This window comes from Myotis myotis, unplaced genomic scaffold (genome assembly GCF_014108235.1).
Source record: "Myotis myotis isolate mMyoMyo1 unplaced genomic scaffold, mMyoMyo1.p scaffold_m19_p_12, whole genome shotgun sequence".
In the NCBI taxonomy this organism is placed as follows: Eukaryota; Metazoa; Chordata; class Mammalia; order Chiroptera; family Vespertilionidae; genus Myotis; species Myotis myotis.
In genome coordinates this window covers 28891292-28913254 of record NW_023416316.1, presented here as the reverse complement: position 1 = coordinate 28913254, position 21963 = coordinate 28891292, and the positions used below count along the sequence as shown (strand labels likewise).

Here is a 21963-nt window from a genome sequence, read left to right as displayed (position 1 = left end):
TCCATCTGTCTGGGCAAGGTGCCCCCCCTGCACACACCTGTGCCCCTACTCGAGTACAGCACACGGTCCTGGGTGCCACGAAACCTATCTTTAAACATATTCCCTGCCCCCAAAGAGCTTATATATAGGAGACAAGGTTAAAGCCCCATGAAAAAGGCAGACAAGCCACGAACATGAGAAAATTAAATGATTTAATCTTAAACCAGAATTTAAGACAACAGGAGAGTTTGTGGTGCTGTCAGCGACAGCAAAGCACAGGAACTGCTCCAATTACTTCAGAGGCAAAGAGCCTCTCGGCTGGGGGTGAGGGAGGGTTTAAGGAGGAGGCACTTTTCTGAGTCTAGAAAAACAGCAAGATTAGGGGAGATGGAGAAGGGAGGGGCTGCTGTGCGGAGGTATGGGTCAGGCTGGAAGGAAGCAGCATCCCTTCCCCAGAGCACGGGGCTCCTGGAGCAGGGCTTGGTCTAGCTCATCGAGGCACCCCCACGCGGCACACTGCGGGTGGTCTGTGACACGAAAGGGCAGAAGCAGAGGTGGAGGGTGTCGGACACTGAGAGGCCAGGGCAGCACTCTGTGCGTCTGCATCTCTCCTGGACTGGGGGGTCACCAGCCCCCTCATCCTCTTACCCACATAGCTTCTTCCTGTCCTCTGTGCTTTTCCATGGTCCCACGCTGGACAGCAGCAGAAACAACACAGGAAGGCATGATGCCCCTACCAGCCCCACTCCACTGCTCAGTGCTGGTGCTCTGGTCCGCAGGAAGTGCCACATCTGCTCTGGGCCCATGTAAAGGCTGATAATGCACCGAAGGACATGCAGAAGTCTGGGCACGTATTCTGGCAACGGGAAGGGGACAGAGTCCCAGCCCGGGGCACATGTCCTCCTTTCCAGGCTTCTGGAAGCAGCCTAGGAAGGAAAAAAGTCCCAGGCCAGGGCTGACAGATAGATGGAACTCCTCCGTTTACACTCAACTTCTGGGAGTTCAGTCAGGTCCAGGGGACTCCATAGGACATCATGGCCCCTGCCCCAATGCTGGTGCATCAGTCAGAGAATTGGGGCAGGACTTTTGTTGGGAACGAGTCAGTGTGTTCAAGTCATCAGGCTCTCCAAGGAGAGTCCATATGCGACGAGGGTGGAGGTCCCACCACTGACACCTTGCTCCAGAGGTCTAAAATCCTGCTGTCCATCCACAGGTTGTTCCTGAGACTGGAGCTCATACAGTCCACCTCTCACTTCGGGCCTCCACAGCCCGTACCAGGCCCTCACCCAGGATGGCAAAGTCCTCCAGGATTGCTTCTACATTGGGCACCATCACCATCTCCCCACCTTGGGACACCACCATGCGCCCCTTTGTGTTGGAGGCCTGTGGGAATCAGAGAAATGAAGTGTCACAAAGGCAGGCCCAGAGACACCGACACATATACGTCACACCTGACACAGGTCACTCAGGGAGCAGGCCACAACAGACACGCACGCCCACAGGGAACCATACGCACACACTCAGGAGCAGATGGCTGTCCCCAGCCAGCACACCTTGAAAGACTGGGGCTGGAAGCTGGTGGGCTTCCAGAGGACTCCGATCACCTCGCCACCATGCTGGTCGTAGAAGAAAAGGGCCAGGTCCCCATAGGCCTCCTAAGAAAGGGCAGGACAGAGACAAGATTACAGGACAAAGTCACCTCCAGGTCCCCTCCCCAGGGTCCGTCGGCCCTTAGGACCTACCCTGAGCTGTGCCAGATAGAGCTGAGGAGGATCGTAGCCCAGCACAGGCATCAGGGACGAGGGCCCTGGCTCCCTGAGCAGGCCCCGGCAGAAGGAGGCAGCTGGTGAGTCCACAGCCTGGCGGTGCCGGGGGATGTGGCGGGGAGACAGGCGGATCAGCACATCATACATGTCCAAGGGCGGCCGGAACACTGTCTGAGAAAGGACAGGGAGGGTCAACAGTGCCCACTGAAGAGTTGGGAGCTGACCACAAACCTTTCTACATGTCCACCTTGACTTCTCCCCTTGACGTGACCACCCATTATGGGCCTGAGTGCTCATGTGAAGGCAGAAACAGAGCCAGCTGGTGCGAGCTTGGGTTGGCACAAGGAGCATACGCTGGAAGCATGAGGCTTGGATGGAGCTGGGGCCCCGCTTCTCCTCTAGGCCCCTCCACTGCCCGTCACCCTGGGCAGCTTCAATCTCAATAAACAGGGGACTGGGCATCCTCTGAGGGCTCCTAGAGCGCCGGACTTCCAGGTTCAAAGGTGGAATCCTCAGAGCCCCGGAGTCAGTCCTGGTCAGGGGCTTACCCTGACATCTCCAGGCCCCCGGGGATCCATTAGCTGCTTCTCTAGGATCGGTAAGGCCTCAGCTGCCAGGACCACAAGCTGCTGCAGGATCTGGGGGTACACATGTATCAAGTAAGTCTGACCTGACCACAGGTCTCTCTTAGCTCAGGCTAGGCCTGCTTTTTCCTTGGGAGGAAGCCACACATTTGGGGGCAGAGATGGGAGTGAACCTGGGGCGAGGGCCCATCCTGTGTCCATATGGAGTTTTTGCGATCCTGAGGGGTAATGATGACCATGACGGGGAGTTGTTTCCGAGTTGCCAGGAAGCCACTGCGGATCTCCACCTGCTCCTCCACTGTGGACAAGAGGGAATCCTGGCTCAGCTTGGCCCTCTCCCCCAGATACCCGCTACTGCCCCAGGTACACCCAGCAGCTACCCATCACAAGGATTTCCAATGCCCCTCCAGGTGGCAAAAGCGGTGAAAGGGACACGGAATTTGCCTCACGCAGGCAGGGCGTTAACTACCAGCCTTGGCCCAGAGCAGAATTTTCCACTGCCTGGCACCCATCTGGTTTCTGGGCCTGTACAAGCTGAGGCCTTGCGCTGGCCCCCTCCAACCCCAAGCTCCCACACACCTGGGGAATTAGAAAGCTGACACCTTCCTCTCTCCTAGGACCAGGAGCTCCTCATGTTACAACCAGAAATCATCACTCCCACCCCACCCCCAAGAGGTCTGGGCACCTTTTTTTTTTTTTTTTTACAGAGAGAGGAAGGGAGGGAGGGGTAAGGAAGGAGAGACAGGGAGGGAGGGAAAAAGATTACTGTTCCACTTATTTATGCATTTATTGGCTGATTCTTGTATATGTCCTGATTAGGGATAGAATCTGCAACCTTGGTATATTGGGACGATGCTCTAACCAATTGAGCTACCCAGCCAGGGCAGTGGGCATCTATTCTAATCTGACAGCAATCTGGGACAGGGGAGGCACAGAGAAAACCCAACAGACTGACCAGGAAAACCCCTGCCTGCCACACTCTGCAATCCACAAAGCCCTACCACTTACCAGTGAGTTCATTGTTGAGGTTGACAATAAGGGGGTTGTTCTTCCAATCAAAGGTTGATACCAGGAAAAGGAACCGAAGGAAGCCCACCTGGGGGGAGCTGAGGGGAAGGAGTGAGCAAAGTGGGGGCCAGCCCCACATCCCCAAGCTTCTTGCAATCTAGGGGGTACACCTCTTGGCATGGATTGAGGGTATGTCTCAGAACCCCTCTGTCACTTGCCTCAGCCACCCTCTCCCATTTGGACTGAAGGTACAGTACTAGGGATGAAAGCCGGCCCCAAGGGGAACTTCCTGGCTAGAGAAAAGGCGGGAGTCACCTGGGAAGGGTGAAGGGCTCAGGGTGCAGGAAGAGAGCGGCAGCCACCAGGTCCAGGCTCTCATCGGTGAAGCCCTCCCCCAGAAGCTGGGCACGCACCCACCGCTTGGCCAGCCGAGCCACACCCGAGAAGGCTGGGTGCTGCTGCTGGAGTCTGGGGGAGGAAGGGGAGAGGGAAGGGCAATGAGACTCAAGCACTCAGGGCCCAAGAACCTTGTTTCAGCCCTAGTGCCACTATTTATTCCAACTTTACCCAACACTAGCTCTGTGCTAATGGGTTACACGTAAGAGCTCATGCCTTCCTAACTAATGACCCAGAGGCTGGTCCTAGCACTACTCCCATTTTATAGATGAGAAGAATAAGGTCCAGGGGGAAATCCTGCCCAAAGGGATTTTTTTTTTTAGCCAGCGAAATGGCAAAACCAGGATTCTAGAATTTGCCTGACACCAGAACGCACATCCCTAAATATTATGCCATTTGGCCTCCCAGAGAGGCGGGCAGGCCAGGAGGACAGAAGGGGGCAGAAATGGGTCTACAGACAGAAGAGCCTGTGCAGAGGGCCATACCCATGCAAGGCACTTGTGAGCAGGGGCAACTGTTTTGTGTCCTTCTCCAGGCGGAGGGAGGCAGGCGTATCCCTCAACGAGATCATCCCCTCGGGGCTCCGCATCTCCTTCAGGATCTGCGGCTCCCGCTGGTAGGCCACACGAATCCGGAACACAAACCCATCCTGTTGGAAGAGGGAACGGGACGGGAGGTGCCTGTCTGCCTGGGGCACCCACCCCTCAGCAGGGGTCCCCCGCCCTGCACCAGCCTAACCTTCAGGACATCAGTGTGCGTAGCCGTGGCCCGGCACTGCAGCCCATGCTGTTGCGTCAGCAGCTCTGCCAGGCGCAGCTGGAAAGCAGCCCGAACCCGCCGTATGGCCTCAGCATCCTGTGGCCACTGACCACTGCCCTCCAGGTGGCACACCACTGGGGAGAAGAGCGAGAGGCCTCAGTCTGCAGCGTGGAGTGGGAACAGTCCCTCTCATCCCCTCCCAAGAGCCCCCTCACCAGTCATGGGCTCCACATAAGCTGGACAGGGCTTGTCGGGCCGGGGCAGCAGCGAGGCCCGCTCTGGAAAGTGCTTATGGAAGGAGTAGGCTGGCCAGACTGGAGTTGGTGGGAACACCTATGGGATAAGGAAAGCTGAAGAAGGGGCCTGGAATTGGGAAGGGGAGTGCCTGGAGTCAGGGTTGGAAGGGAGAAAATCGGATGGGTGAAATAGAGTTGGGGATCACCAAAGAGAAAGGGCTCCCTGCCTTCGCGCCTCACCTCAGTGTAGCGCAGCACTGGGTGAGCTCCTTGCACAGCAGACACAGTCAATGGGAGACCGTCCAGCCCCCACAGCAGGCGGCTGAGTTCATCATAGCAACGCACTGCAGCTGCCAGGGCCTCCTCACCTGTGCTGGAGGTCTTTGAGGGAGAAAACAGTCAGGAGGCCAGGACTCTGCAGAACCAACCCCACCACCACGAGGGAACCTGCCATCACGCCGGCTGCCGCAGAGCCAGCACCCCCTCTGCTGGACATTCCAGGACGTGCAGCTTGGCTAAGGTGGTAAGGGCTCTCTAATCCCAACCAATCCAACCACACAGGCTTCTCTACAGTCCTTAGCTTGACTGCAATCCTGAACCAGCAGGGCCCTTACCTCTTTCAAGCCTTGGATCAGTGCATCCAGGAGGCCCCCCATATAGTGGACACAGGTTTCTGGGATGTCAGCATGGCTGGAAGAGGGGCACAGACACATGTACACATTGGGGGCTAGGAGTTCGCTGCTGGATGTGAACTGCTCACCCCAAAAGCCTGGGCTCCCCAGCCCACAGTTGCCTCCTGGCATTCAGATGCCAACACTCACAGTGCCAAGAGGTGGGTGACCACCTGGTGGGGAATAAGGCGCTTCTGGGACATAGAGCCTGCCTCCCAGACCACAGCTTCCCGAATGGCTCCATCCTGGAAACGACGAAGCTCCGAGCGAGATCCCCAGAACTGGCGGAAGTCAGCAGCCTGATAGTAAAGGAGTAATTGGAGAGATCAACAAAGAAGGGCTCTGTCAGAAATCTCCCTGGAAGCCCTGGCTGCTTTGGCTCAGTGGATAGAGCGTCGGCCTGCGGACTGAAGGGTCCCAGGTTCAATTCCAGTCCAGGGCACATGCCTGGGTTGCAGGCTCGATCCCCAGTGGGGGGATGTGCAGGAGGCAGACGATCAATGATTCTCTCGTATCACTGATGTTGCTCGCTCTCTCTCTCTCTCCTTTCCTCTCTGAAATCAATAAAAAATATATTTTTTAAAAAAGAAATCTCCCTGATGGGCCTCATCCAGGTGGCATGAGAACAATCCATCCCACTCCTCCCAATGTGCATGCTGAGGCTCCCAAGGCAGGGCCAAATCACTCCTCAGGCCTCAGGGCTCCTTACCTCGGGCTGGTCAGCCTCTGGACCCAGCTCAAGGACGCTGGTCAACCCCTCAGGCCGAAGGAGCAATCCCAGAGTCAGGGCCCCAGAATCTCTGTGCTTCGGCGGATCCTGGCTGATGTCCCACTGTGGAATGCAGAAAGGCTGAGCTTAACCCAAGAGCCCTCCATTTTGGTTTGGAAACCCACTTGTTAATTAGATGGATGGTGTATCTTTTATATCTCCTGGGGCCCTAAATCCAACCCCCCTTTGACCCACAAGCTCTGACCCATCCATACCTCTGAGACTGGGGGCCGAGAGTGGGCCAGCAGGTGCAGCCGGGACCCCAGGCCCTGCTCCAGGAGGGTGGTTAGTGGACCCAAAGCAGCTGAGACATAGTCCCCACCGTGGTCCTGCAGCTCTGGCCATAGCTTCAGCCGGTGACATGCTGCCTGCAGACGACTCAGTGGACAGAGACTGGAGATGGGGCACAAAGGGACAGAGGAAGAATCAGATACTGCTGGCCTCTATCACTTCTATCCCCCAAAACCAGGAAAATCTGAGCACTTGCTAAGGACCTCTGCCCCATCACTGTAGCCCCAGGTTAACAGGACCCACTGACATACCCCGTCACTCCTAAACTTACTGCAGGATGTGGTCAAAAGCTCGGATCATGGGTTTGGGAGTCATTAACAGCAGCTGGAATCCATCGTCAGCTTTGCTGTCCAGCAACACCATAGACAGCCGTGCCTCATGCTGCACCTGGGACACAGAGACTGAGTTGTGAGACTGCCACCACTGTACTCTCCCCTCATCACCTGAGGGCTCAGGCCAAGAGACATGCCTGCCCTAAGCTCTCTGGAGAGGAGTTTCTGAGTCCTGGTGCTGGCAGAGAAGACAGAGGCTGGGCTGGGACATCTGGGGAGCCTTGGAGTGGGGAACCATGGGTACCTGGTGATAAGTGGAGGCAGTGACATCGGCACAAAGGTTGAGGCGGCCTGAGGAGTCCAGGAAGACAACAGGGAAGGACTGGTGGAAGTCAGCCAGGGCCGGCTTGGAGGGGTAGAGAGAAGTCTGTTAGAGTCAGGGCTCACCTTCTGGTCTTCTTGCCCAGACTCAGCCCTGCCCCACTCACCAAGGAAGAATCTGAGCTGAAACATAAACTGATCCCATTGACGGTCAAATCTGTGGTGGCTGAAGTGAACCAGAGAAGGTGGGTGTCAGAAAATATTCCTCTCCCTGGGGGCCCCTCCCTCCGGCCAGGTGGCTGCCACTGACTCTGGGACTCAGTTTGTTCATCTATCTGATGGCAAGGGACCAAACTGTCCCTGACAAGATGAGAGGATCCCCAAGATGAGTGGAATTCTTGGTCTTTCCAAGCCTAGGTGCCTCACCCAGAAACTGCAGGACACTTCTCAGGACCTGGTAGCCGCTCATGGTAGTGTGGATCTTGCGTATGGACACGAGGAAGGCAACCAGCATGGAGACAAGGAACCCACTAAATCCTCCCAGGCCCTGAAAAGACGACGGAGAGAGAGGCCCATGCTCAGAGCCAGCCCACCACTCAGCAAGGCAGGGAAACTGAGCCATTCCCAACTCACTTTATCCAGGTCTCGCTGCCGCAGCCAGACCTTCAGAAGGGCCACACCATCCTTCAGCCCCAAGGCTGAGCCCAACACAGTTGACAGCAACTGCACATGGGACTGGAGGGCTGTGTCCTGCAGGACCCATGTGTTATAGTGGGGGGTGGGAGGCTCTGGACTACCTGTGGTACAAAAGGAAAAGCCATGAGAAAAGTTCTCACAACACCCTTCCCTCCAGCTCCACCTTGACACCAGTGCCTGCTCACCATCGCCTGGAGGACTCTGCCCGCGGTACCAGGCAGAGCGCACATTGTTCTTGGAGGGCAGCAGGCGGCACGGGCGGAAGAAGTCAGGTGGAGGGCACGGATGGAGACGTACAGTGACCAGGTGCTCATCCTTCCCTGGGAGGGGACAGAGGGTGCTGAGACCCTACAGCCCCTGGAGCCAGAGGGACCCCTGTACCTACCTGAGGGCCCCATGCACGCCCACCTCAGAATTTGAGATCTCTATACCTTCCTCTTCAAACTTGAGGCCCAAGCCTCTCACTTTGGGCCTAAGGGCCCTGTGCTTCCCCCACTGGATTTATCACCCCATCCTGTGCCCTAGGCCCAGTGTGTGCCGCCCCCCACCCCGGCCCCCACCATGAGGCCGCAGCAGCAGCAAGGGTTTCAGGTGGCAGCCATTGGTGTAGGAGAAGCGAACACTGCCAAAGAGGGGGTCTTGGGCCAGGTGGTGAGCCAAGTGGGCCAGGTAGAGAGCACGCTTGCGGAAGTAGCGCTGGTTCAGCCCATCCTTATCCTGTAGGATCTCCTGAAGGGGATCAAGAAAAGAGAGATGGCCATGTACTTTAAGTACTTACTGTTCAAGAGTTTGGGGGTCCAGATGAAGCCAAGGTGAGAGTTATAGTGAGTTATAGCTTAGCAACTCCAGGAATTCTCTACTGGCCAGAATGCTCGAGGCAGGGCCAGCAACACCAGACTCAGTTTGCAAAGGTGTAAAAGGACAGCAAATGGCCTAAGGGCTCATCTGAGTAGCCTTCTAAAGATAACTGCAGTGATCTATTCTTTTGATTCAGAATTCAGATTTCAATCCACTGGCAAGCAACAGGTGGGAAAAAGGGAGGGACTCTGGGATTTGTAAGTAGTACAGTAGCAGGCCATTCCATCCCTGAACTCTGGACCTCACCTTGGGCATGGTCAGTGCTACATCCACGTTGATGTCCGGCCGGATGCAGGTGCCCAAAAGGTAGCTGCCCACAACAGTGACCTGGGCTGGGGGCAGGAAGCGGAAACAGCCCTTCACAGTATAGGGCACCTGGTGGAGAGGCACTCGAACTCCAGCTGGGAGCCATGCCTGGTCAGTCAGCTATGGGGACAGAGACAGTGATACATATTGATTTGACTGCCTTTCTGAACACGTCCCCTGGATGTCTAGTACATCTCTCAAATACAAAATGTCAACATGTTTGAAACCAAACTCCTGATATTCTTTTTTTTTTTTTTTTAAATATATTTTTTATTGATTTTTTACAGAGAGGAAGGGAGAGAGATAGAGAGTTAGAAACATCGATGAGAGAGAATCATCGATCAGCTGCCTCCTGCACATCTCCCACTGGGGATGTGCCCGCAACCCAGGCACATGCCCCTGACCGGAATCGAACCCGGGACCTCTCAGTCCGCAGGCCGACGCTCTATCCACTGAGCCAAACTGGTTTTGGCCTGATATTCTTGTAAACACATCTTCCCCATTATGGCAATTCCATACTAGGTGCTCAGGCCAAAAACCTTTATATCACCATACTCATCTGTTAAGAATTCCCACTTCGCTTTCAAAAGACATCCAGACATGACCACATCTCTAAACCATCATTTTTCAGTGATCACTGCATAAGAGGTTCCTAACCACTTTCCCTGACTTCACCTATGTCCCACTCTGTTCTACTTTTTAAATAATTTTATTTATGTATTTTTAAAATATGTATTTATTGCCCTGACCAGTTTGGCTCAGTGGATAGAGCGTCTGCCTGCGGACTCAAGGGTCCCAGGTTCGATTCCAGTCAAGGGCATGTACCTTGGTTGCGGGCACATACCCAGTGGGGAGTGTGCAGGAGGCAGTGGATCAATGATTCTCTCTCATCATTGATGTTTCAATCTCTCTCTTTCCCTCTGATAAAAATTTTTTTTTTAAATAAATGTTTGACCAAATATAGCAGGCTAATTTTTAAGTTGATAATTTTGTATGGCCTGAAAATGATGTTATAAATATCTAAATGGTGCCCAGCCAGTGCAGCTCAATGGTTGAGCATCACTATGAACCAGGAGGTTGAGGTTCGATTCCCGGTCAGGGCACATGCCCAGATTGTGGGCTCAATCCCTGGTGGGGGCTGTGAGGAGGCAGCTGATTGATGTTTCTCACTCAACAATGTTTCTGTCTCCCTCTCCCTTCCTCTCTTCAAAAAAATTTTTTTTTAATTGAAAAAAATCATAAACCACTCCCATCCTCTGATATTCCCATAATCCCCTTACTTCGACCTACTTTTTCTTTTTTTTCATAGTGCTTACTACCTTCTAATATAACATGTAGTTTACTTGTCATGCTTATTATCTATTGTCCATAACCCCAACACTAAAACAGGCTGCTTTGTTCAGAGGCAGCCTAAGAACACAACTACTGCAAGGCACATAAACATCTGCTAAATGAATGAACATGTGACTAATCACACTCCCAGTGTCGCTTCCTGGCAACAAGAATAAACTTCCGAGCACCCTAACCTCTCCAGAGAATAGCAAGGCCCCTGTTTCAGATGCTCCCACTAAGGATCTCCTCTGGGCTTTCCACTGCCCTATACCACCAGTCTTGCCTCTGTCTCAGGGGTTGAGGGCACCCTCATGATCCGCTGGTTGACATCCCGTAGGAAAGCATCAATCCGCTCCTTCTTCTTCTCTGACAGCCTCACTTCCTTCAGTAGCTCCTCTACCTGTAGGATGGGGCGAGGGAGAGTCCTTTATCCTCAGGAACTCAGGTCTGCCCCTCTGAGCTAAGCCCCAGCCTCGCACAGTACCTGTAAACGAAGCAAGCTGGAGTGGAACAGGCTCTCAGTTTCCCGAAGGCGATTCAGCTCCTCACTGGTAGGTTCCTTGTACAGTTCTGCCCGGCTAAGCTTCACTGGCTGCAGGAGACCCTCCACTGGAGACCCAGCCACTGGATGCTTCTTTGAAAATTCCTTCTTCCCCTCCTTGACTGTGCCTTCCAGAGTTGGCTCCATCATCTGTGCCCAGTGAGAGGGAGAAACCAGTGTGAGGTCACAGATGTTTAACGTTCATTCACTGCCTGAAGCACCACCTGATAGGATGTGGGTAAAAGCTTTACTTGCATCTGCTCCCTCTTTTGAATGGGAGTCAGATTGTGGAACACTCAGGGTAATCATTCCTTAGAACAGTGGTTCTCAGCCTTGGCTGCACTTTAGAATCACGTGGGAATCTTTTTAAAATCCTGATTTCTGGGCCTCATCCTCCAGAAATTCTGTTTCTGGGGGGGGGGGGGGGGGAGCGCATAACATTAGTAACAAAGAAACAGAATTTCCGGAAGATGAGGCCCAGAAATCAGGATTTTAAAAAGATTCCCACGTGATTCTAATGTGCCGCCAAGGTTGAGAACCACTGCCTTAGAAGAACATTATTGAGCTCTAGATTGAGAACGCCTTGTGTTGAGGGTTCCCTGTCTACCTGACACACAAGCAAGGAGCACTGGTAGGGGTAGTAGCTGACTGGGTCCTACCCTAAGCAAAGCCCGAGTTCCTTGTATTTCCAGGTATCATGCATCAGGGTGCTTCTAATTCTGCTGGATCAGTCCTGGGACTTTGCAAATGCCATCCCCACGCTTCCTCTATTCAAATCCTGCCAGGTTCCATCTCCCCTAGCAAGCCCTGACTAACCCTGATTAGCACTGTATACATTAGTGCCTAATTAATGATGGAAAGAGCTAGAACTTACAGGCTCTGGCGAATATACTCCGTAAGTCACCCCATCCTCACAATAATCCTGGAAGAAAACGAGCCCTTGAAGTCCCGTGAGCTCGAGGTTCCACAGTTGGTATGCCTACACTGTGAGCAGAGTTCAGATCTTGGTCAGCGGGATCCCAAACCTTCTTCCCTGGAGGGAGCCCTGGACCGCGCCCCCCATTCACAGATTCACACGCGGGAGAGCCTCCCGCGTAAAAGCGCTCCAGGCGCGCCACCATGTGCCCGGCTGGAAGCATCGGGCGAAGGGAGCTGCTCCAGAGGGGCCCGCACTCGTGCTCCTGGCTGGCAAGCAGTCAGGCTTTGCCACCTCCACCACGTGGAGCACCCCTTCCTCCCAGATAGCTCACCCACCTCGGAGTCGCCGGCATCTCCGCGAGGCTGTGCTCCCGCAGGCGCTGGCCCCATCCCTCCGGGCCGTCCGGCTCCCGCTGGTCGGGTTCAAAGCCGGCGGTACAACTTCTTCCCACTGCGACAGAACTGCCGGAGCCCCTCCGCGGAAGCGGAACCCCCTCAGCAGACCTCCTGTACACTCCAAAGGACCTGCTGGGGCACCCCAAGAGACTTCGCCAGGGGAGCCCCAGAGAACGCCGACGAGCCTCGTGTCGCAGGACTCCGCCCAGCTCCAGAGCCATTGGACCAGTGCCCCGAAGGCTTGCTCGCCATTGGTTCCTGTCACTCTTCAGGACCGCCCACTGTGGGGGAGGGGCCAAACGGATTTGCTTTACGGTCTCTTTGCGACACCAGGCAGGAAGCTTGCCGGTAGTCGGCGGCCGCCTCCCTTTTCTCACTTCCTCCGCTTGGGTCAAAAGGACAAGGGCGGAGCTAATGGGCGCCCTCTCAGGAGTGTTTTATTTACATCGGTGATTCTTTCCCTTTTCTTCATCTACCACATCTTAGTAATTAACCGGTCTTGTCAGTTCTGCCTCCAAAATATATCTTGGATTTATTCGTTCTCTGTTTTTACTACCAAGTTTAGTCTGAGTTACATCATTTTGTCCCTAGTTTATTGTAATAACTTTTCTCCAGTTTATTACATTTTCCAAATGTACTGAAACGTTGCAATAGGTATAGAATGAACGCCCATGTAATCATAGTCCAATGATAAAGTTTAACCTTGATTCAATACTGTGATAGAAAGTTCATGCTCAAATTCTGCCAATTATCTCAACATCTTTTGTATACTACCAGTTTATTTCCTGGTGCAAGATCATGCATTAATTTAGTTATATTTCTTTTCTCTCAATCCAGAACATTTTCTGATCTCACCCCTTTTTGGCCTATTATAACAACATTTTTTAAGAATATAAGACAAGTTTCATTTGTTTATTTTAAATATATTTTTATTGATTTCAGAGAGGAAGGGAGAGAGCGAGAAACACCAATGATGAGAGAGAATCATTGATCGGCTGCCTCCTGCATGCCCCATACTGGGGTTTGGGGATCGAGCTTGCACCGCCACCATGTGTCCTGACTGGGAATTGAACCTTGAACCGTGACCTTCTGGTTCCTAGACCTACGATCAACCACTGAACCACACTGGGCCGGCTAAAAACAATGTTTGATTGTTTATCAATTATCTACCTCTTTGCTCTTGACTTTGAGTCCATGAAAACAAGGACCAGGTCTATATGCCCAGGGTCTAGCAACACTGTAAATGCTCAATAAATGTCAAGTGAATGAATGAATGTCCATCTTTTAGTTTTGTCTCTTACCATTGTCTCCATCAAATTTGTGCCCAGCCATATTGAACTACTTGGAGTTTCCCGACTCTATCTTGCCCTCTTGTCCTGGACCTTGGAAGTTGCTGTCTTCTTTGCTCAGAAGGTTTTGGTTGTTTTCCCCCCAGCGTTATTGAGCTATCATTGATAGATAGCATTGCTTAAGTTTAAGCTGTATAATGTGATGATTTGTTACGTATTGCAAAACGATTACCACAGTAAGGTTAGTTAAGACATTTAACATAACAACCGTTTGTTGTGATGGTGGTGGTAGTGGTGGTGAGAACATTTAAGATTTACCCCCTTAGAAACTTTCGAGCATACAATACAGTATTGTTAACTACTGTCATCATGCTGTACATCAGAGCCCCAGAATTCATTCCTCTTATAACTGGAAATTTGTACCTTTTAACTAACAGCATCTCATTTCCCCCATTCCACAGCCCCTGGCAATCACCAGTCTACCCTGTGCTTTCATGAGCTTGGTGTTTTGAGATTCCACACATAAGTGAGATCATACAGTATTTATATTTTTTTTCTCTGACTTACTTCACTTGCCTAATGCCCTTAATGTTCATCCATGTTGTCACATATGGCAAGACGTCCTTCTTTATGGCTGAAGAATGCTTTGATTGTCAAGGAAGGTTTCCTGGAGGAGATGGGTTTGTGCTAAGTCTTGAAGCATGATTTCAGTTTTGAATTGAGAGGATGAAGCAGCACTGCTCAAGTCTGAGGAAGACCAAAGAGATAAGAAATTAGTTGATCACTCATTCCACATTGGATGACATTTAAGAAATGGCAAATCCTGTGCTCAGTGTAAAAGATGAATAAGACATGACGATCACAAGCCAGAAACTAGAATGCTACTCTTGCCCTCACATTTTGCAGGTTGGTTCCTCTACTCATTTAAATGTAATGTCATAGAGATTTCTTCTGTCCCTGCCCTGCCTCCATTTAAAATTGCATCAACCCCTGCCCTGGTTGGGTGGCTCGGTTGATTGGAGCATCATCCCATACAACAAAAGGTTTCATGTTATATTCCCAGTTGGGACACATACCTAGGATTTTGGTTTGATCCCCGGTCAGGGCATGTATGTGAGACTCCAATCAATGTTTCTCTCTCACATCAATGCTTCTCCCTCCCTCCTCTCTCTCTAAAATCAATAAAACATCTTTTTGCATGAGGATTTAAAAAATAAAGTTGCATTCACCTCAACATTTTTAGTCTTGATTTTCTTAATCACCTTTATTAGTGTTAACCAAAATTTGCAATGATATTGTTTACTTATTACCTGTTTTGTCTTACATCCGCTAGAACCGTGGTCAGCAAACTGCAGCTCATGAGCCACATGTGGCTCTTTGGCCCCTTGAGTGTGGCTCTTCCTAAGCCTTAGGAGTACCCTAATTAAGTTAATAACAATGTACCTACCTATATAGTTTTAGTTTAAAAAATTTGGCTCTCAAAAGAAATTTCAATCGTCGTACTGTTGATATTTGGCTCTGCTGACTAACGAGTTTGCCGACCACTGCACTAAAATGTAAGCTCCGTGAGGGCAGGGTGTAATAATTTCTGTCTCATTCACTACTGTATCCTTGGAATTTAGCACAGGACCTGTCACAGAGCATACATTCAATACATATTTGTTGAGTGAATGAATGGCTCTTTCCTAAGAGTAACTCGGAGGTTGGGAGAAAGACGTAAACAAATAATTGCAATATAGCGTTGGAGTAATAATATGCACAGTTGCTGTGGGCATGTTAGATTAGGAACATTATGGCATAGTGGTTAGAAACAGTCACACTAAAGTGGGATGGCCAAGGTTCAACTCCAGGTTCTGCCATTTATTCATTGGGTGACTTTAAAATATATATATATTTTTATTATTGATCTTAGAGAGAGGGAGGGAGGGAGAGACAGCAATTGGTTGCTTCTCACATGCACTGGGCAACTCAGGCTTATGCCCTGATGGGGAATCAAACCAACCACTTTTTGGTACACAAGATGCTTCTGCAACCAACTGAGCCACACCTGCCAGGGCCATTGGGTGACTTTCCTAACCTCTCTAAGCCTTATTAAACAGTTAGATAGATATTCTAGTAATGACCATGTCATGGATTTTTTTTTAGTGAGAATTAAGTAGAATACTGTCTGCCTGTCACATACTGATGCACAGCAAATGTTAGCTATTATTATTAAAGGAAAATTGTTCCTTAAGAGCACTACCCAAGACTTACATGCGTTAAGATATGCAGAACGAAAACAATCTTGGCCCCCTAAGGTCAGAATTAACTTTTCTAAAGCAAGTACTCCTCCCTTTTATTTATCTTACCAAGATTGATTTCCATGTCTTTTCTTTGTGCAAGAGAGGTAATTGATTCTTCAGTAGAGCCCTGGTTGTACCAGGTGATGCCACAGAGACTGAGGGTAAATATCCTGTTTTTTTCCACCACTAGAGGGCATCAAATAAGTCAAATCAATCTCTACTTGTCATGAAACAATATGAGAAAGCACTAGTAAGCTGTTTCTGCCATTCATTCTTTTTAAAAAAATTCATTTTATATAGAGAGGGAGGGAAAGAGAAACATCGATGTGAGAGAGAAACATCAATTGGTTGCCGCCAAGGGCACATACCAGGAATCAAACCTTTGAACCTGGGATACTTTGGTGCACGGGAGAACCCTCCAATCAACTGAGCCACACTGGTCAGGACTGCCATTCATTCATTCATTTTTAATATTTATTTATTTATTTATTTTAAAAAATATATCTTTATTGATCTCAGAGAGGAAAGGAGAGGGAGAGACAGAAACATGATGAGGGAATCGTTGATCGGCTGCCCCCTGCTGGGGATTGAGCCCACAACCCGGGCATGTGCCCTTGGCTGGAATCGAACCTGGGACCCTTCAGTCTGCAGACTGACACTTTATCCACTGAGCCAAACCGGCTAGGGCTGTATTAGGTGTACCAGTTAATAATGTGGATTTTTTTCAATAGATGGAGTTACACATATGTTGATATATATGCGATTTGATATGTATGCTATTTTGTTGTACTGACAGCAAGCTTCAAAACTTCATGTCAAATTTTCTGAAGGTGTTAACATCATAGATATTTTTACACTTAAAAATGTTGAATTTCGTGCCAAAAAAAGAGCATTAGCGGGGAAGTTTAGAAGCTTGCTGTCAATACAACGAAATAGCATACATATCAAATTGCATATATATCAACATATGTGTAACTCCCATCTAGTGAAAAAAATCCGCATTATTAACCGGTACACCTAGTATATATATTTTTAAAATATATTTTTATTGATTTCAGAGAGGGAGAGGGATAGAAACATCAAGGATGAGAGAGAATCATTGATTGGCTGCCTCCTGCACACGCCCTACTGGGGATCGAGCCTGCAACCCCCGGGGCATGTGCCCTGATTGGGAATCAAACAGTGACCTCCTGGTTCATAGGGCAAGGCTTAACCATTGAGCCACACCAGCCGGGGCAGCCATTCATTCTTTTGACAAATCTTTTTGAGTACCTATTATTTGCCAAACATTGTAGGAGATTGTATATGGTTATGAGCAAGACCTGTCATCCTTATAGAGTTTATAATCTTGAGCACCTACTATGTGTCTGAGAGATCCTTCTAGACATGGAAGTTGAGGCTGGGGTTCAATTTGTGATTTGTTGTTGTAGTCAATTAATGATTGTCTTCCTACCCTTGGTTCTGAGCCCATGAGAACAATTACCTAGGGTCTGCTTTGTGTCAGATAGTGTGCTGGTTGCTGAGGATCCAGGGATGAATAACACAGTTTCAACCTACTCATAAACAATGTCTTACCAGCTAGGATTAAAGACATGAGGCAAGTTCGGTGGAATTTTAGTTCCTGACCTGCGAATGGAGAACCTTAAGTATACAACTCATTAACACACTGGACTGTGGGCCTCTCAGACAGGTGTATGTTTATTAGTCATCCAGCTTACAGCCATGGCTACTACGATATTTAGCATGAGTTTGTGAGTTAATCTGAGTAGCTTCTGGTCCGGATGCCAGCTGTGTTTTTCCAGCGAATTACTAAGGATCTACCATCTTCTGGGTCAGGGTGGGGCTATGATGAATTTATGTGGGTGCAATGCTTTGAAGATGAACTTTCTGCCTATGTGTCTACTCATAGTCTTGTTATTAAAGGTGTCAACATCATCTCCACATTTCCAGGTCAGCAATCTTCTTGTCCCTGAATTGAGTGGTGGAGGAGAGGAAGCTAGAACCAACCAGTCATGCACCATCAATTTGGGAGGAGTGGCTGCATTGCCTCAAACACTTCCCCTCCTCTGAAGTGAGCTCCAATTCCAGTGGAGTTTGGCTTCCAGACCAACAGAGTAGAGTTAGGAGCTAAGGAATGATTCTTTAAAATACTGAGACCTCATCTTGGAGAAAAAATAAAAAAATAAAGAGGCTCCTTTAGTGTGGATTGTGCACAGTGACTTTCTTCTAAAGAGTACAATATCGCCCTAACCCAGGGGTGGGCAAACTTTTTGACTGGAGGGCCACAATGGGTTCTTAAACTGGACCGGAGGGCCAGAACAAAAGCATGGATGGAGTGTTTGTGTGAACTAATATAAATTCAAAGTAAACATCATTAAATAAAAGGGTACGGTCTTTTTTTTTTTTTTTTAGTTTTATTCATTTCAAAAGGGCCGGATCCGGCCCGCGGGCCGTAGTTTGCCCACGGCTGCCCTAACCAGTTTGGCTCAGTAGATAGAGCGTTGGCCTTCGGACTAAAGGGTCCCAGGTTCGATTCCAGTCAAGGGCATGTACCTTGGTTGCAGGCACATCCCCAGTAGGGGGCGTGCAGGAGGTAGCTGATCAATGTTTCTCTCTGATCAATGTTTCTCTCTATCCCTCTCCCTTCCTCCCTGTAAAAAAAAAAAAATCAAAATATATTAAAACTAAAATAAAGAGCACAATATCGACACTGATAAATCATGTTGATATTATATTATGTGCCCTTGACATGAGGTGATGAAAATACTATCATTTTACCTCTGTGATCCCCACTTCCCCCCTACTCCAAAGCCACATAACCCATCTTTAATCATGAGAAAAACATCACATATCCTAACTGAGGGACATTCTATGACATACTTAACTAGTATGCATCAAAACTGTCAAGGTCATACAGAAACAAGTAAAGTCTTAGAAACTATCACAGTCAAGAGGAATGTAACAAAACATGATAACTATATATAATGTGGGGTGTACAGGATGAGATCTTGAAACAGAAAAAGGACATTAGATAAAAACTAAGGAAATATGAGAAAAGACTTTAGTTAATAATAATATCAATAGATTCATCAATTGTAATACATGTATTACACTAATGTAAGCTGTTAATTATAGGGGAAATTGGGTGCCCATGGAAAAATATGGGAACTCTCAGTACTATCTCAACTTTTCTATAATCTAAAACTGTTGTAAAAAGAAGGTTATTAAATAATGGAGGGGGTTGTATCCAGAATACAGCTATGCCTTTACATTGTTTTTTCTTTCTTTAAAGTTCCTGTTTATGGATCACTTACCATGCACCAGTCATTGCACTAAACCTTGACTATAAATGATCTCATCTAATCTTTACAATTCTTATGTTAGGTATCATTAAGCCTCTTTTACAGAAGCTGATGAAAAAGAAAGAGGTAATATAATGTAAATGGTGGAGCCAGTGTTGGAACCAAGGATCTTTCTGATCCCCAAATTCTAAGTGTTTGGCACTCTCACAGTATCCTGGCTTTTCAGGAAATGTTATCAAAGTACATGCCTTCTTAAGAGAAAAGAGTATTCTATCTAAATCATGGGGAATGACTTTCAGCAATAAAGATTTTTTTTAAAATATATTTTATTGATATTTTACAGAGAGGAAGGGAGAGAGATAGAGAGTTAGAAACATCGATCAGCTGCCTCCTGCACATCTCCTACTGGGGATGTGCCCGCAGCCCAGGTACATGCCCTTGACCGGAATCGAACCTGGGACCTTTCAGTCCGCAAGCCGACGCTCTATTCACTGAACCAAACCGGTTTCGGCAGCAATAAAGATTTTTTAAAAAATCACGGGGATTGAAGACTCTCTAGATCTCACTTTGGTCATGATTACTTTAAAAGTCTCTCAATTCCAGGTGGGACCCTCCAGCTGAAAGGATCTGTCGGGTGTCCAAGTTCACCCACAGTACTTCATGTTACAAATGGGTAAACTGAGGCACACCCAGAGCACTGGCCCCAAATCAGGAAGGCGTAGGGACCCGAGTTCCGTCCACTTCATTAATCCTCTCCAGAGAAGAGCTAGGAGCCCAGGTGCAATGTCATTAGTCCTCTATTGCCCGCCCACAGCTTCCTCTTTGTCGTTTAGGGAAGTAGAGGCTAGCGCATCCGCCTTCCCCACTTCTCAACAGAAACTGGCCCCACTCACCCCCACAATTGGGTGGCACACTGCCCCCCAAGTACACACTGGGGTGAGGGATGAACCTGCAGGAGAGATGTCGGGGCGGGGCCTGCAGAGAACCGGGTCTCCTGCCAGGAGGGCTCGGGAGGCCTGTGGATACACACAGGGGGAGGGTGCCGGGGCTCCGGGACCGGGGTTCCTTCCTCGGCGCGCCTTGGGAACCAGGGTGTTGAGCCGCACAGCCATCGTTTTGGAGCACAGCGCATCGCCGGAGGCCACCCTCGGCCCCACAACCGCCTGCTCTTTACGGGCGGGGGACCGGCGCGGGCGTCACAAAGCGCCGCCACCGCGCCGGGCGGCCGAGAGGAGGCGGGGAAGTGGGAGGAGGAGGAGGAGGGGGAGGAGGACCGCGACCCGGAGGGTGGAGGAGGGAGGGGCGCGCGCACGCGCACGCGCGTCTGGTCGCCACTCGCTGAGAGCCTCCCCCTCCCGGCGCGCGCCCCTCCTCCCTCTCCCCCTCCCTCCTCCCTCTCGGCTCCGTCGCTCCCGTGGCGCGAGGCGCTCTCTCCTCCTCCTCCTCCGCCGCCGCCGCCGCCGCCGCCCCTCCCCCCACGCCGCCGCCGCCGCCGCGAGACCCCCGCGCGCCGCGCTCCCCCCGCCCTTCGGCCCCGCGCGCCCTCCGGCCCCGGCGGCCGCGGCGGCCCCAGAGAAGAACGAGAGGGCGAGCGAGCGAGCGAGCGCGGCGCTCCCGGGCCGGCCTGGCCCCCTCTCCTCACCATCGCCGGCCCTCCGCCGCCTTTCTCCGCTTCCACCTTTTCTCCTCTCCCCCCCTAAGTTGAGGCCCCCTCCGGGGGGGGGAGGACCGGGACCGGGAGTGAATTCCCCTAACTCCTTCACCCTCTCTCCGCACCTGGCCCCCGTGTGAGGAGAAGGGCCCGGCCCGGCCCGGCCCGGCCCGCGTCGTGTGTGAGGAGCACCCGGGCCGGCCCACGGGCCGTCTGGGGCCTGGTCCGGCCCGCCGGGTGTGTGAAGACCGGGGCCCGGTGCGGCCCGGCCCGAGGGCGAGCCGAGGGGAGGGGCCTGGTCCGGCTCGGCCGGTGCGTGAGGACTGGGGCCCCGGCCCGGCGCCGCCGCCGCCGCCGCGATGGCCCAGCAGCAGATGACCAGCTCGCAGAAGGCCCTGATGCTGGAGCTGAAGTCCCTGCAGGAGGAGCCGGTGGAGGGCTTCCGGATCACCCTGGTGGACGAGTCCGACCTCTACAACTGGGAGGTTGCCATCTTCGGACCCCCCAACACCCTCTACGAAGGCGGCTACTTCAAGGTACTCCCCGCCCTGCCCAGACTCGGCGTCCCCCGCGGAGCCCTCCGCTCCCCGCCGCTTTCGGCCGCTTTCGGGGCCCAGAGGGAGAGTGCGGGGGTGGGGAGGCGGGGGGCTCCTCACCTCGGCAGCCCCCTCCCCCCACCGGTGGAGGCAGGAAGGCCTGGCTCACCCAGTGCCTTTTCTTTGTCCTGGGGGTGGGGGCGGGAGGCCCGACTGCACCGGGAATTGGGGGAGCCTCTCGGGCTGGGGCAGTGGCGACCCGGGGAGGAGGGGGGCTGTCTTTGTTTTGGTTTGTGTCTTCAGCTGAGGGGGGGTTGGGAGAAAGGTGGTTTGTCTGTGTCCCCTCTCGTCCTCCCATCAGAACCATCCTCGCGCCGGCTGGAACTGCCCCAGAGGGCAGAGTGACCTGCACTTAGTGGATTGGACCTTTCTTTTTGGGGGGTGCGGGAGGGGGAGGGGGAGCAGCCTGTCATGCCCGGGGCAGCCCGGTGACCTGACATTTGGAGGGTTGGATGGGCTTCGGCCGAGTGCGGTTCCAACTTTGCATTCCAGTGGGCGGCAGTGGAGAATGGGGTGGTAAACAAGGGTCGCTGCTCTTTTTCTCTCTCGCCTTCATCCACTTGAAGGAACTTGGGTTTAGCCCCCCTTTGTCCTCATTCTCTCTTTACTTCTGTGGTGTTTCCAAATGCCCTTTGTCCTCACCCTGCCCCCAACTTCACAGGCTTGTTGTTGTTGTTGTTTTGTTCCTACGTGCAGACATACTCGCGGAGGGTGGACCTTAATGTGGGGAGACTGAGCGTTTCC

The 21963-nt window shown here is 51.3% G+C and overlaps 2 protein-coding genes and 1 long non-coding RNA gene across 6 annotated transcripts in view; 2 read left to right on the top strand and 1 right to left on the bottom strand.

Annotated features, from left to right (window-relative positions):
• Positions 1 to 172: 172 nt before the first annotated feature.
• Positions 173 to 12311, bottom strand: NOL6 (nucleolar protein 6). Of its 3 annotated transcripts, none has more exons than XM_036330582.1 (27): positions 12040 to 12311; positions 11660 to 11769; positions 10729 to 10935; positions 10528 to 10644; positions 8853 to 9032; positions 8309 to 8477; positions 7934 to 8068; positions 7686 to 7849; positions 7479 to 7599; positions 7220 to 7278; positions 7036 to 7137; positions 6731 to 6846; positions 6384 to 6561; positions 6109 to 6231; positions 5550 to 5698; positions 5343 to 5418; positions 4969 to 5109; positions 4708 to 4825; positions 4472 to 4626; positions 4219 to 4382; positions 3653 to 3805; positions 3338 to 3435; positions 2503 to 2627; positions 2294 to 2383; positions 1722 to 1916; positions 1533 to 1634; positions 173 to 1362 (listed from the first exon to the last, which is right to left on the bottom strand). In XM_036330582.1, the coding sequence occupies exons 3-27, from the start codon at positions 10933 to 10935 to the stop codon at positions 1213 to 1215; spliced, it is 3387 nt and encodes a 1128-aa protein (XP_036186475.1). In that variant the 5' UTR covers positions 11660 to 11769; positions 12040 to 12311; the 3' UTR covers positions 173 to 1212. The 3 variants fall into 3 exon arrangements, with proteins under 3 accessions (XP_036186475.1, XP_036186472.1, XP_036186474.1); XM_036330579.1 differs by having other exon boundaries at positions 11660 to 11707; XM_036330581.1 differs by lacking the exon at positions 11660 to 11769.
• Positions 12312 to 12499: 188 nt separating this feature from the next.
• Positions 12500 to 17670, top strand: LOC118666776. Its single transcript, XR_004971074.1, has 3 exons — positions 12500 to 12548; positions 15771 to 15831; positions 17621 to 17670. It is a non-coding gene; the product is annotated as an uncharacterized LOC118666776 (long non-coding RNA).
• A 2818-nt stretch (positions 17671 to 20488) lies between these two features.
• UBE2R2 (ubiquitin conjugating enzyme E2 R2) overlaps positions 20489 to 21963 on the top strand; it is an 86590-nt gene continuing 85115 nt past the window's right edge. Inside the window, exon 1 of one of the 2 annotated variants that reach the window (XM_036330576.1) lies at positions 20489 to 21159. In XM_036330576.1, coding sequence (XP_036186469.1) covers positions 20983 to 21159 — 177 coding nt within the window. In that variant the 5' untranslated portion in view covers positions 20489 to 20982. The remainder of the gene's footprint in view (positions 21160 to 21963) is intronic. The other variant, XM_036330575.1, reaches the window with a different exon arrangement.